This window comes from Amia ocellicauda, chromosome 7 (genome assembly GCF_036373705.1).
Source record: "Amia ocellicauda isolate fAmiCal2 chromosome 7, fAmiCal2.hap1, whole genome shotgun sequence".
Classification (NCBI taxonomy): Eukaryota; Metazoa; Chordata; class Actinopteri; order Amiiformes; family Amiidae; genus Amia; species Amia ocellicauda.
This window is the reverse complement of record NC_089856.1, coordinates 9,061,787-9,077,695: the sequence shown is the minus strand read 5'-3', so window position 1 is coordinate 9,077,695 and position 15,909 is coordinate 9,061,787. Positions and strand designations below refer to the sequence as shown.

General features: G+C 37.7%; 1 protein-coding gene across 1 annotated transcript; it reads right to left on the bottom strand.

Moving 5' to 3' along the window:
- Window positions 1–677: 677 nt before the first annotated feature.
- Window positions 678–8,256, bottom strand: LOC136753826 (interleukin-23 subunit alpha-like). The gene is made up of 4 exons (XM_066710215.1): window positions 8,034–8,256; window positions 5,940–6,044; window positions 5,436–5,591; window positions 678–866 (listed from the first exon to the last, which is right to left on the bottom strand). Exons 1-4 carry the CDS (start codon window positions 8,193–8,195, stop codon window positions 678–680), a joined length of 612 nt encoding a protein of 203 aa, XP_066566312.1. The 5' UTR covers window positions 8,196–8,256.
- Window positions 8,257–15,909: the final 7,653 nt, after the last annotated feature.

Genomic DNA, 15,909 nt, shown 5'->3' with positions numbered 1-15,909 from the left:
ACCATAGAAGAGGCTGATTAATTCCTGATTATGTCATTTCAATGCATTTATATTTTAATAATCTGTCACTCGCTGACATACTTGTCAGAATGTGGGCAATACAGAGGAGAGAATACTTCCATTTGATCAAGTTACTTGCACTTTTAATTTAGTTTTCTTCCCCCAACACTGTTACATGATAGCAGATGCTATTCCAATACAATAGAAAAATAACCTATATTTGTAGACAATTCCTTCCCAAAGGCTCATTTACCAAGAAAGATGCACACTTTCCAAAAGCTTATCAAGTAGTAGTCGTTTATATATTAAATGTTTTTATAAATCATTTTAATAAATACATAAAAACATTTAAATAAATAAATAAATACATAATAAATAAATAAATAAATATATAAATATATATAAAAAAAGTTTCACTAGTATCGGTTCAACATGACCGTCTTTAGCAATTACTTATTGTGTAATATTTATATAAAAATAGAAACCATTACAAAATAATAAAACAAGTGTCTTTTAAAAAAATTGAAAAATAATATATTGGTAATCAATAAGAACCATAAATAAATAATGTTAATATAGATACAGGTTTGAGGGGTCACGACTTGGGCAAGTGAGCACAAACCCTATGAGACATTCATGTGATCTAATACTGAAGTCGTCTTCCCCGTCCCTGGGTCTCAGAGAGTGGCGCAGTGTGGGGAGGACCCCGCCTCGCCGTGTTTGGAGGGGTCTCCGATGGCAAAGACCCGTGCGGCGATGGCAGAGAACGAGAGCAGCCTCTCCACGGTGTAGCGCTGCAGGTACCCGCACATCCATTTGTCTCCCACCTCCAGCACAGGGCCCGGACTGTCTCTGCTATGGGACATCTAGAGAAACAACAAAGGATGCACAGAAATTAGTCCCAGCTGAGAGGTTCTCACACTATTGCCTTGGAGGCAGTGATTTTTCCCTGGCAAGTTTAGGCTGATGTCCAAACAGAGGTCACTGTGTATAATTAACAATCACGCATTCAAAGCAGTCTGTCATAGCATCCCGATTCCCATAAACATTTCAAGACTTCTCCCTTGATGAATGCAAACTAGTTTTAATGATTTTCTTAATAATATAATGGATATTTTAATGTGGATTTGAGATGATAGTGGTGCAATGCAGGCCGGCACCATATGTGCTACAGACCAGCAACAGTCCACATATTGTGTTTGGGAACCAATGTAATACATATGTCCTATGGAATTGCAAAGGAGAGGATTGTCTCTATTTCCAGTTGTAACTCTTCAGCCACAGGCACATTGTGTGGTATTGCATTCCCCCCATTTTGCAACATGCTGTTACAGAAAAGAACGTGGGCATATTTCTTCTATTTATTATTATTTTGGCAGGGATATACATTTCCTCCTTATAGGTGATTTTCTCTTCTCTTATTTCCTTGTATTCTGTATCATTCTCTGCATTCCTTTCCATTTAAATAATTGGTAACTTACTCCTAAACAGCTACTAAAATGGAAAGGATCTGACCTGGGGAAGTACACTTGTGTAACGTGACATACAGAGCCCTATCATATCATGACAAATAGCCTTGACAATAGAAAAATAAAATAAAATGACTTGAATAATACACCCATCAATGTAAAAGAAAAGGAAAAAATGAATTGGCTGATTGACACTTAATCAAGTGTGGTGAAAGCCTGCTGAAAGATATGATATATTGACAAATTTATATATATATATAGTGATTAGAGCTGCTGTGTCACAGCTCCTATGACTTGGTTTTGATTCTGGCCTTGAGTTGTCTGTCTGTATGGAGTTTGCTTGTTCTCCCTGTGAACATACTCCTTCAGTAGATTAATACTCAATATTAGCCTGTAGTTTTAGTGTTTTAGTGTGACCAGTGATGGACAGGGGGGTGTTATGCAGAAAACATTTGTAATTTATGTCCTGCACCCCTCAAGCCTCTCCTGATCAGTGTTGAATGGTTGTAGTACAGGGTAAGTACAGGCCTGTCATGTGGATGTGCATGTCAAACAGGGTGCCAAGTTTCAACATGAACCCGATTGAGCTGAGCCGAGTGGAGTTTGTAAGTTTCTGTTGGACCGCTTACTGACTTCTGAGTTCCTCTTCTTTCTTTTTTTTTTAAATTTCTGTCTTCCTTTCCTTAGTCTGGTTCATTTAAGCATACAGTTCTGCAATTGATCATTGTTTGAGAATTTGGATGGTGTATTCTGGGAGGCATATGGAACAATACTGACCACAGGCTATTGTTACTTAAAACAGAAGCATGGCTGCAAGAGCTCATATTGTTAAATGAGCACCATGGGAAAAAAAATCAGAGAGAGAGAGTCCCTGGAAAGTTTGCATTTGAGAACCATTCACTCTCCCTCTTTTGTCTCCCACATAGAGTTGATAGGGTCGTTATGCTTTCAGAGTCCCCTCAATGTCATTCCATAGCGCTACTGTGATACATTATTGACAATATGACTAAAAAAATTACATTTCAGAGTCCTGGCTTGTATTGGATGTAGTGGTTATTGAAAATGGATGGATAAACAACTGTACTACTGACCAAAATCCTATGTATCCCATTTAGACAACAACTATTCTGCCTCACAATACATCTTCCACTACAGGCCCTTTTGTTGGAGACCTATTAAAACAAATATGACCAAACCCTCCTATTCCACACAAACATAATTTAAGCTTGCAGCACTTTATTAAGAAACAAATCCAGTTTAAGAAATTACATGATTATGGAGTCCAAGCTAGATTTTCAAATTTTCATTGTATCCTGGCTCTGACTGGAGGGTAACATAGCAATAGTTGAGACCTCAGGGCATAGACAGGCTTGGGTCTTTCTGCCAAATCATTCCACTCATCCGTTAAACATATTAATGATATAATAATCAACTTTATTTAATATTGCACCCTCAAAACATACATCTCAAAGACTTTACAGGCACATAAAACAAACATTGACAAATCATTTAGAGTGGATCGCATTCTCCATAATTACAATGCATCCACGCACGAGTAAGGCTTTAGATGCAGTATCCCCCTTAGCAACAAAATTATTTAGTTAATTGAAAGTTAATTTGAAAACAATTAATTAATGGTTTAACTCACTCTATTAGGTATAACTGGCATAAACTTGAGGGGCTACTAAATTAATGGCTTTCCAGACTGCTGGAAAGGAATTTGTCATAGCCTACAAACATGGTCCATGTGTGGCTCAGTCATGCTACTACTAATGAACATACTCTCATAAGAATGACCCAGGCTTCCTCTTCAATACAATAGCCTGACTCACAAAGCCTTTATAACTGCCCGCCCCCCCTACACACACACACACTATTACCAGTATTATGTATATGAAGTTCTGAACAGTAATTTAGCTGGTATTGGAAATCAGTGGTACTTTCCTTGGGAACTCTGACCTTTGCCTGATGCAAATGCTTGTTGATAAATCAGCGCACTTGAGCTGGATGCAACATATGTTTTCCCAGAAAAAGAGGGAGTATCATGTGATGCACGACTTGTTGACAAAATCGTGGCACAAATCTTCACTGGCAGGGTATATTTGAGAATTTTAGCTCTTTGTGCATTTTGTACCCTGTACACTGACACAGGTCGTGTGATGCACTCTGTTCTCATTTTGTTAGATTGAAGTGCAGCCTTTGACACCATATAATATAATCTCGCTGGGCAGTCTTGAAATCTTAGTAGGTTAATCTAGATTAGGGGTTCCCAATGTCTGGTGATGGAGGGCCAAATCTGGAGGTTGCTTGGGATGGGGGGCCGCAGTAGAAAATTAACCTCCGATGAAAACGAAATATGTCCCAAATCATACCTTTTAAATTTCCTTTACATTTCTGTTAGAGAACATTTAATTGTTTACAATTTTAATTGTGGTTTTATTATTTTCACCAAATCACGTGCAATTTGTAACAGAAAATGCTCAGAAACAGTAGTTTCAGAAAGGGGTGGTTAAAGATTGACTTTGGGGGGCCACACCGAACATCATTGCGGGCCACATTTTGGGAAACCCTGATCTAGCTATATACTGAAAGGGTTTAAATCATATCTTGCAAATAGATTTTATTTTGTACAGGTAGACAAGGACTCCTCCCACATGCCTTAAGTGAATTGTGGAGTATTGCAGGGCTCTGTTCTGGGACCTATACTCTTCACTCTGTACCTGATGCTAAACTAAACTAAATTTCCTTTGCCACATGATGACACACAGCTATACATATCTGAGAAAGCAGAGGACATTGTAAAAAATTGGATGACTGCAAATTACCTTACACTGACCTCTGACAAAACAGAAGTTCTAATTCTGGGATCAAAAAAGCTAATGAAAAACAGTGAGAAAATGTAATTGTCCGTCATTCATTTCTCAGGTTACCCCATCATCACCAAGGAATCTGCATGTAATGTATGTGAGATTTGTGACTTTAATCTTGTCCTTCAACAAACACTTGAAGAACAAGTCCTTTGCCTACCTCACAAATATTTTTACTGAAGATGCCTTTATCATCTTTAGTATTTAGTACTCTCCAGAAGCCCAGCTACTCACTGCACACTCTTCAGGTAGTTGCTGCTAGAATTTTTACAGACACCAATAAATATGATCATGTAAGTCTGGCCATCACTCCACCGGCTCAGAGAAAGATACAGAATAGAATTCAAAGAATTCAAAGTTCTCTGGCACACCTTTCAAACTTTGCACCACCATGATCTCTTTGCAGTCAGGCCTCAGGCTACCTTATAATTCCCCCAAGAAACAAACAAAAACAAAACAAGTGGAACATTTAGCTTCAGGGCCCTCAAACTGGTACAACCTGCCACATGTAAATTTAGCACCGTCTGTCTCTGCCTTGAAATGCAGACTGTCAACAGAACTTCCTTCATCTGTGACATTAATGACTAATTATTTACTACTGTTTATATCCTGGTTGTCATGTGGGAAAGGACAAATATATACAGACCTAGACGTATGTATATATAAATATATATTTTGTATTTTCTAATTTTTAGAGTCATGAGCCTTTTCCTCACCATGGTGCTATAATCACAAGAAAAGCTCACTCCTTTCTCACCCCTACTCTCACCGTAAACTCACTGCTTGAAGAGGTGGCAAACCATCATTGGTTATATTGACTCATGACTCATTAATATATTGTAATCGTCGTTGTTCGTTTGAAATCTGGGAAAGTAAGCGTGTGTCCATCCCCTGGTCCTGGAGCCAACTGAGCTCTCAATTACTTGAGGCCAGGATTGGGAAACCCTGCTGTAGCCAATAAAAAAGGACTGATACATCGATTGAACTTCAGACTTTTACATTTCTGTAGGTGCTGCCACAAAATTCCAATCACTGATGTTGTATAAATGTTGCAGCAACCTTCTGTCGCAAGAAAACCACTTCATGGCAAAAATTGTACAATGTGCAGGACACTAACCCCAAGAAAGCGGCGAAGATTTTCTATCACTGCGGACACCTCCTCCACTTCTTCCCAGCTGGAGCCCTCGAACAGGCCATTTTTGCCGAAAAGCCTGGAGTAATTTTGCAGGGCATCTGCGATTTTTGTCAGACACGGCTGCCAAAACAGAACAGTGTCGATTATATCTTCATGACAAAGCAAGGAATATTAATAGTTTATTAATGACATGACTATCAAATAGAAAAATAAATAACAGCTAACTTGCTAAATAGCATGTAACCCCCAACCTGTTTTCCACTCACATCCCAAACTGCATAGATCCCTAAAACACAGACCTCGAGTACATTTTGGCAAATTCTCTCAACTTTCCTTCGCACATAAAGTCTATAACTTTCCTGTATTCTCGTTTCAACCATCTTAAGAATATATTCAGAAACGCATATTGTGGAGTGGGACAAAATAAATCTTCCATGTCAGATCCAGAAGCCCAGTGAAGGCTTTTACCTCTGGATCAGAGCTCAGCCCCAAAGGGTCACACTTGTCGGACTCTTCCACCAGAGGAATGTCATCTTCTTTGTCTGCCACGCCGGATTGAGAGTCACTTGATACCTGTGTGGAGTAATGAGGTAAGGTTAAGATCTAAAAGTATTCATCCCCCCAAAACTGGCAGAACAATTTCTTAAATGAACCGTACAGTCGCAATCCTGTATATAATCGGTAGGCTGACTCTGTGGGTCACCATTACATATATCTTTAGTCTGTTGATAATAAGAAAAAGAAAATATTATTTAATGTATTATTATATTGATGTAAGACTTTTGGCAAAACTTTTGTTCTGTACTGTTACTTGTATTTAAATGAAAAACGATTGCTGTAAAACAATATATTTTCTACTGTATTTTGTCACCTCTGCTAAGCACCAAATAAACACCTTGACAAACTATATTATCATAATAACAATCTGAGGAGGAAAACACCATTGCATGCACATTACAATATCATTAGATGGTACTTTCAAAATCATGGATTTTATGGTATAACGTCTCAACTATCACAAAAATGCTATGATAAACGAAAATATGATTGTTTCCGTTGGGGGGGGCATGTGAATTTCTGTTTTCCCGAGTCAGCACATGACCGCAGCGAGCGAGTGGAAGAAACATGGAGAGTTCAGCGGGCTGTAACGCATGTCTCTCTTGGCCACTGCTTTCCCATAACGTCAGGTTTATTATGTCTTTGGTTGTTTCTGTGGTTAGATTTCGATCTAGCTTGTTGGTGAACCATATTGCCAAATGGGGTGTGGGATGGACAACTTCGGTTGTGGGCAGTCGATAAGAGAACTAGATTACATTTTGTCCCCTTCTTTTTTGAGGGACATAGCCCCCCTTTGCAAGAGCCACCAGTAAGTACATAATACACAGACATTTATAGCAAAAGACAAATAGTATAGTCTACTACTGCGGCTTCTGCAATTGTTTCACTGCGACTAACGTTGTATTCAGTTTTGCAAATCAATTGACGGGTGAAGGATGGCTGTCGGGTATTTTGGGCAATTTAGCAGTAACAAAAACAGCAATTGTTCAGGATTGGGCGCTGTGTTAGTAAACTGAGCTAATAATTTAGTCGACCTTTTCAATAACTTTCCAGCTCTTTAATATAGGTGTCATTTTAAAGGGGACTTAAAATATCCTACGTGTTTAAAGACCAATTAGAGGTGTTATTTATGTTGATTATATATTACTTAAACTAAAGTAAGGGTTTAATCAAATAATGAACACATCGGCCGAATACAGAGACCTGTATTCATTAAGTGTTGTCCTCAAATATCGGTATTAGCATTTTTCTTTCAATTTTTAAACGTTCACAAAACCTAAGCGATTTGAGTGTCACCACCCCTTATTATGTATATTGACCAGTATCCCAAACAGTGGTTGTATGACCCGTCTTATTTGCGCCATAGTCTATAGCAGGTGTTCCCAACCCCAGAGGACCCCCTAAACTGCTTGTTTGTGTTCCAGTCGAGCTCTCAATTTACTTTATTGAACCTTAATTGAAGTAATCTGCTTAGAATTGACTTTTTAAATAGTGTAAATTGGCTCTTTATACAATTATCTACTTGAATTAAAACCCCTACTGTTAAAAAATATTAAAAGGTTTGAGAGCTCTGTTGGAACAAAAGCAGGGGATCCTCCAGAACCAGGGTTGAGAACCACTGGTCTATAGCAGGGGGGAGGACCTGCTGCTGGTTTTTTTTCCAACCGAGATCTTAATTGCTTAATTGATTCCTTCATTGACATAATCCAATGTTGCATTGAATCAAAAATGATTTACACATGATCATCATTTAACTATCTATCCATATTATTATTATTACTACGGTGTCTATGTATCCATCTGTCTATTAATTAATCAATTAATAGAAACGTGTATTGCATGGGAATTGTATTTTACAGGTTACACTGCCATAGGCTACATAAAATATGATGCTACACCGAAACATCTGCTATCCCTTGTCCGAACCGTGTAGTATGCAAGCAAATCGATCTGAAGTAAAACTATTACAAGTTTCTAGCTTTCTTGATCGTCTTCCTCGCGTACCTTTGCAGCCAGTTGTCTCGCCAGGCGGTTCAGCTCCGCGGTGTAGGTGGTGCAGTCGCTCCAGCTGCGGATGGACACCGCTCGTCCCAGTCCACTGTCCATCATCAGCACCAGGGCGCAGCAGAGGAGCACGGAGGCCCCGGATCGGAGCGGGGATGGCATGGTTGCGACTCTTGGTGTAAACGCCTCTTGACACAGCTCGCACACTCCAGTGGGAACAGTAGCTCTGCACGCCGCCTCATGTTTGCCACAGACATCCCGTCCATTTATACAGGACTGAGCGTGAGTCACCCGCGGGCGCTGGGAAGGAGTTTCCCGGGCCTGGGCGCAGGTGTGCGGGGCGAGCGAGCGAGCGACACGGCGAGCTTTCGGTTTCGCAACTTACGCAACCATAGCTTACGATACAGTAACACTCACATACATACATGCAATAGTAGAATGAAATACACCAAGGACTGGTTTCAAAGCCTTTGATTAGCAATAGCAATTAGCAATTGGAGGTACACAGCAAATTTGAAAGTGTTAAATCCACACTCACAGTGTGAAAATTAACACATATCCAGAGTTTATATAGGTCCACACTAAATAGAGTTAAATTTACACTTTACGTAGTGTTATTTTTTTCTACACTTGCATAGTGTTAAAAAAGCACTGTAAGTGTTCACTGTTAACACCATTGGTGCGTTTTGTTACTCCTCACAGGCTCCAGTTACACTAAGTAAGTGTTGAATCTACACTACACAAATAATATAGTGTTCAAAAATACCCAGATTGAGGTAATTAAATGTAATCTACACTCTGTATGCCTACAAATACCTTTAAAATGTGTGTAATTAAAGAACACCCAACGCATCAGTTGCTGTATCAGTTTGAACTTTTATTTTCAATACAATGATACATCTTACATGTAACAGTAAACCAGCATATATGCAGAGCAAAAAATCATTAGCAAATTTAACACTGTAGGTGTTAAAATCAACCCTTTTAAAGTGTACATCCACGACCATCCAAAAAGTTTTAAATCAACACTCATGCAGCTGGGTTCCCAATATTTCTACCAGTACTTTATATAACTCTATATAAATCTAACAACATATTGTAATTCCATTATCTTAATAATTATCTTTTAACTAAATAACTAAATACAAGCAAGACAAGCAAAGCGGTAATGCTTATACAGGTAATGGTCACAAGCACCACCACAAGCAGAGAAACAGACAAAACAAAAACAAATAATTGTTAGGTCTTGACTCAAAGACATGACTTTGAACTTAGGGTAGAAAAACCGGACAACAAAAATATAAATATATTGGCAGGTAAAGACACATTTTACACAATAATTGCTTTACAATAATTAATATTTACACAATAATTAAGTGCTTAAATAAAAAATAACACAATAAAACATCAATTATTCAGCAACATAGTTTAGTTATTTGGTTTTACACCAGTACAGTGTTAATTCAACACTCTTTATTTTGACACCCAGTATTAACACTGACTCTCAAGATGGTTTAACTCTCAGTGTTAATTTCACCCAATGAGTGTTGAAACAACAATTTTTAACACTACATTTTAACACTGTAATTTTAACACTATAGATTTTGCTGTGTAGAGTAGTCTAAGACAGTGCTAATCAAAGTCCGTGAAACCAGCAAGTTTTGTGCAGCTGCAGCGGAAGGTGTACAATAATAATAATAACAATAACAATAATAATAATAATAATAATAATAATAATAATAATAATAATAATAATTATTATTATTATTATTATTATTGTTATATTATCGTTGTTGTACATCCTTATTATTACAGCGCATGAGAAACATGGATACATTCATCAATAAACATGTATTTGCAATATACGCATGAAACGTGTGCCGTTATACACATTATTGTTATTAGTAGTAGTGGTAGTAGTAAAAGTATTGAATAATCAAATAGCATATCACACCCAAAAAACGTTTTTTAAAGCATGTTTTTCATTTAAAAAATAAGAAAAAAAAAAGAATTACATACAGGTCTGTGCGTTGTACTGTCTAACACCTAACACATCCTTGCCAGAGATGTAGATTATTCGGTGCAAGTTTAATAAAACAGTAAAAATAAACGTTTTAAAAGTGAATTGTATGAAACAGCGTTACATTGATAAGTGGAATATTACTACTAGCTGGCTCCTAATGCTTTATGAATTGTGCCCTATATTCAACTCTCCCGGTCACTGATAATAATATTATATAACATAATAATTGTCCTTGTTCCCTTAAATTAAATGTTTTCAAGACCTGTTGTAATACATTCTGAAAAAGTGGGTGCTCTGTTAATGCCAAATCATACGTTAATTTAGTTTTCCCACCTAGATATTAATATCAATTACTCCATGTTTTTTTTTTTTTTAATAACTATAATTGCAATTTTAGTTTCTGACGTGGAAAAACTTACGAATGTTCTGCTGCACAACAAAAACTGAATATTGATATTTACAATGTATGTATAATGTTAGCAGGAGTTGCACTTTAAAACAAATATTTAGTAGTCTACAGTTTAGAAGACTATACAACTCTATCGGACAAAAAAACTAACAAATAGGCTATAAATAGGACAGTGGTGCCCATCTCCTGGAAATCCGTGTTAAGAAACAAAACAAACGGACAACAGAATGTGTCGCTTTTTGCGACCAAATTGTATAATGTCTTAAAACCGTATGGGTCATTTGACCTCCTTGCAAATACTTTATAAAATATATTATGTATTTTCTATACGAATATAAATTAAGTGATTTGGTTACATTAAGAAAACACCTAGCCTACTTCATATTTCGATCTTTATGAAAACAATTTTTAATTTGTATTGTTTATAGTAGGCCTACATGTGCTGTTATTTTCGTTAGGAATTGCAGTCAGTGCTTCCGAATATCATAATTATAATTGGAATTGTGTTTCATCTATACTTATAAAGGGGGACATTAAAATTGCTTTTTATTTTTTGTATCAGTCATTAGCTAGCGAGGCCAGTATAAATGCATTTCCGATATTTACCAACTGAGGGCAGTGCTCACCGGCCACAGCAGTAGCCTGAATAACTAAAAAAAATAGCGGCTTTGCTTGAATTTCCCATGACTTATTCATTTAATTTGACAAAAATTAAACAAAAATAACTGTCTTCCCTTATGATAAAGACAGGTTTTGTGACATAGTCACATAGTCATAGTCAATATAATAGGTTACAAAGCATACTGGCTGGGCGCTGATCAGTTACGGCAGTGGTGTCCAAGGTCCTGGAGAGCCCCTATCCAATAAGTTTTGTCAGCCACCATAAATTGCTAATTTTGACAGACTAGGACCATATGGAAGCTATTGATCAATTAGGTAAATTACTTGTTCAATTAAGGGAACTCTGGTCACTGAGGGCTGAAAAGGGTAGTTAATTTTCTTCAAAAAACGGATTTCTACATGTCATTTTACAAATCACCTGCTTGATTGATTACATTGTTCCAAGTGTCAAGACACTGCTGATTAAAGGTGACCAATAAAACCTGTTGGAAAGGGGCCCTTGAGGACTGGGTTTGGGCAGCACTGAATTAGTCTTGCAGGTTTTCAAATTAAAACCATGCCTTTAAGCCTTAAATTCCTAGTGAGGGCATTAGGAGCTCAAGTGCATTGAAAACCAGACAATGAGCTGGTCCTCTTCCATCAAAACATGGACTTATTGTACTATGCTTTGACCTGTAATTCTAAACTGTATTGCACTTTTGTAATGCTCTTATGTTTTCTAAGTCACCTTGGATAAGGGCATATGCTAAGAAATAAATAATAATAATAATAATTGTCATTGCTTGATACAGTTTATGTTTGGATGCTGCTTTAGTGTCTTGACTTCATTGAGGTCAATGAACCCATGCTCTTCTTTCAGTTTGACATTTAAAGGCAGATCCAAGGAAAAAAAAAGCCAAACTGAAAGAATAGAAAGTGCCCAGCCGAAAAGGGTTCAATCATTTTGATACTTACAGATTGTAAAGTTTCTCTTTTTCTCATATTAACAAAATAACAATAAACACTTAAATAAGTTCCTATGATAAAATTAGTGTTTAGAGATTAACATAATCAGAAGTATCCACCCAAAGTATGGCAGTCAGAAGGCATATGTACTTATTGATCCCTGAGGAAGATCTCTGGTAGATTGAAACCGTGATCTGTTTGTGGTGTAAATTTAAACCTGTTTGGAGAGTGCGGGTACTATTCTATTTTTACAAATGTAGGTAAAGGCCCTATTTACCCCTACAGTGCAGGATCTGTTGCCTTGTAGCAATACACCATCGCAAAATCAAGCCCTACAATCACATGTCTAAAGACTGAGTTATGCTGCGTATAATAGAGAGATGCTTTGTATACTGTATTCAGAATCAACCTGCTGCTCAGGATGACTTGCATCTTACAAAGGGGCCTTCCAAATCAGACACATGGGGCCCTTTGGGAATCTTAAGCTCTATAACTGATATTGAGGTACGTCTTCTTAAACCTTATTCCCCAAATCTCAGTCATGTTATTTATCAAATTAACAGGAAACAAGGAGGGACCCAAAGCCAGGGAAGGGGGGACCAAAACCTCATAACACCTCACCCAACATTTTACCCTTTGGAACAGCCAATGACATTTAAATGACTAAATTGTGTAAAATGATCAGCACGAAAGGTTTTCCAGATCTTTATCTGATGATTGAACCCCCCCAACACACATCCAATCACACGCACATTTATTGCATTTGGTTGACATCCACAATTCACACTCTGACATCTCAGAGTGAAACTGCCTAGTGCATATATGTCTATGTGTGAAGGAGGAATCGGCCATTCCATGTTCTAGGGGAAAGAGAGGGGGAAAATATTACAGCCTTTTGTTCTTTTTTTGCAAACAATAAACCTTATCTGAGAAAAAAATAATAATAATAAAAAAATAAGATAAAATAGAGAACCACGTCAGGTACTCCAGATATTGTGCAAAACAGAAAAGCTTGTTTCGCCTAAGGAAATTTGATGGGGATCTCTCTTCAAATCAGAACAGCCGCCTGTAGAATTGTTGAATGGGCTTCCTTTTTTCAACAGAACTGAAAGTCTGTGTTTCTGTTTGATGTGGTTGTTTTCAGATGCTTTCATATTCAAATTCTGTGGTTTGGTTACTGACCATTTTTTTTTTTGTTTGTTACTTAAAAAAAAAATGATATGCCCGTAAGCCAAAGTCCCGGGTGATTCAACGAGTATGTACACGTATATGTTTGCATTGGACTGCTGTAGAAGAGATGAGAGAGGACGGGACACCTGTGCTGAGGTGCAGAGAAATAAATTGCTCACTGGATTTTATTCTTACTTTCCCAGTCTGGAATTGCTCTCATTAATGACTTGTGTAATGGGGCTGTAGCTGCAAGTTCTGAACTTAGGGTGCGTTTTCTGCATAGATATAGTTATACACACAATGTAATGTGTCATGTCATATTTTTAATTTTAGTTGATTGAACTTTGCAGCAACATATATCAAGACCCCACTGAGACCATCCAAATGCAAATGACCTGTGACCATTGGGTCAAGCAACCACATCGCAAAAACACACAACCAGTCGACCTGGTCATAGCGTGAATACGTACCCTACCCTACTCTGTTTGTGGAATTTGCCCTTTCTCCCCGTGGGTCTTTTCCGGGTGCTCCAGGTTCTTCCTGCATCCCAAAGACAGGCTGCTCAGGCTGATTGGCTTCTTTAAATTGCATCCCCTGCCTTGTGGCCTGTGTCTGCTGGGTTAGGCCCTGGCTATACTGGATGAAGTGGTTATTTAAAAGGAATGGATGGACAGTGGTGGATGCAAAGGTATGGAATACACCCACTGTAACATGTAGGAAAGCAAAGTCACCTCATGGTACCATATGGAGAGATATAGCCTAATCAACCATGATACAAACAGTGGAAGTCCAAGACAATGCAAGAGCAACATATATATTGTATATATAATCTGCATGCAAATTAAAATCATTTTGCTTGATGTGCACTGACATTGCAGAGAATCCTGTGAGATTTGCACACTGTCAGAGAACATGCATGAAATCCTGCAGTCAGGGTTTAATATCCAGTTATGGGGGCGGGGGATGGGCAGCCATCACATAATCTGTATACGGTAGCTCACTAAAATACCCCCTGGGAAAAATCTATGCATCTATATATTTTGAACTTTCCAGTGGGGGAAGTCTGTTTTGTTGTTTTTAAGGTGTTACGGTTTGTTTCAGTAAGGCTTCAGAATAATATTCATGAATATTCAGCCTATGGGTTCTAGCTTCTTCTTAACCTGGAATGTGGTAGCGAGGTTTCCACTACCTGGCTTTAACTGGGCCTGCTGGTGATGTAAACCTTCAGTTGTTCTTATATCAGATGCAGTGGCCCAGTAGGACCATGGTCCACACTAATGGTCTACAATGTTGAAATCGACTGCAGTATACTATACATATACAATAAACTGGTAGAAACATGGGTAATTCATGAATAGCATAAGAAGAGTTACAACAGGAGACCATTCGCCCATGTGGTTGCAATTTGTTAACTGATCTGAGGGTCTCATTCAGTGGAGATTTTTGAAACTGTATTCAGAAATCTGAAAGCCATTGATTAACCTGAAGGGTATGACATGTCCATAATTCAGTCAATTAGGACGATTATATAATATACTCTTCCATTTAGTATTGTTATATATAAATATGGTGTCAATTGTAATAAATAATTGAAATAATAAACATAAATACACGCTTACGATCTCGACATTTTTCTTTTACACAATAATACGCTAGGTAGCAATTTCGCAAGTATTTTTCCCTGCTTATAGCAGCAGTGAATAGGCGAAATACAGACTTCTCGCACCCCAGCTAAAGGGGTGATCCCGTTTCATTCTCCCTGGCCTGAGATTGCGTTGAGCAGCAGCCCGGAGAATTTCCACTCACGCCGCCGCGCTGCCGCCCGTCCCTGTGCGCACATGGCAGGAGCGCAGCCCCACTTCCGCTATTTTGGATCGGTCAAATGCTCAATAAGCGGATCGAGATATGAGATCATCCCCGCAATACAGTCGTTAACTTCTTACATTCTCCAGATTCAAAAACATGCTCCCATGCCAGCCGATGTGGTCGCCGTAAAGTGCCGTATACTTGGTTTGATCCCTCCCTTAGTGTCCAGATATGCGTAGTTAGTTGCGTCCTGATGCATGCATTTTAGCTAATGTATTTGTCCTATGCTACCTATAAAACGATTGTATGATAATCGTTTTCAAAATGTATGCAGTGTAAACAATCCAACAAAAAGTATTAAAAAGATACAACATGATGCAATTTTGAAATTGAACGAAACTCTTACGCATGGTTATATTATTATTATTATTATTATTATTATTATTATTATTATTATTATTATTATTATAAGGCAGAATGAGAGCCATGAGCTGCTAATACTGATCTCAGTGCTAGATTATAGTGAATATTCGCACATGGTGAAGGAGTGCCCTCTTCCGGAGACTTTCCTGTACAGCATTACCTTTTTGGAGAATTTCAATATTATGAGCACGTTTCTCTCTCCTTGACATTTTTCGTCATTATTTTCATCATTAGAATCGGAACATTTGTATATGTTTATTCGAACAAATCGCAACCAAAATGAAACACGAATTACATTTTGGGTATAACTGAATGTACTGTCGCATAACCCTAATGAATCAAGCTAACGATATGGGCACATTATCAATGTATATAATTAACAACTGTAATAATACTAATACTACTAATAATATAATAACACCGATAGTAGAAGTAATAGTAGTGGCTGTATTAATATAATACATGTTACTATTAGTGTT

Coding starts and splice junctions, on each gene's coding strand:
- LOC136753826 (XM_066710215.1), bottom strand. CDS start 8,195: ATGCCATCCCCGCTCCGATCCGGGGCCTCCGTGCTCCTCTGCTGCGCC. Junction 6,045..8,033: donor CGAGACAACTGGCTGCAAAG/GTACGCGAGGAA, acceptor TACTCCACACAG/GTATCAAGTGACTCTCAATC. Junction 5,592..5,939: donor GGCTGAGCTCTGATCCAGAG/GTAAAAGCCTTC, acceptor CTGTTTTGGCAG/CCGTGTCTGACAAAAATCGC.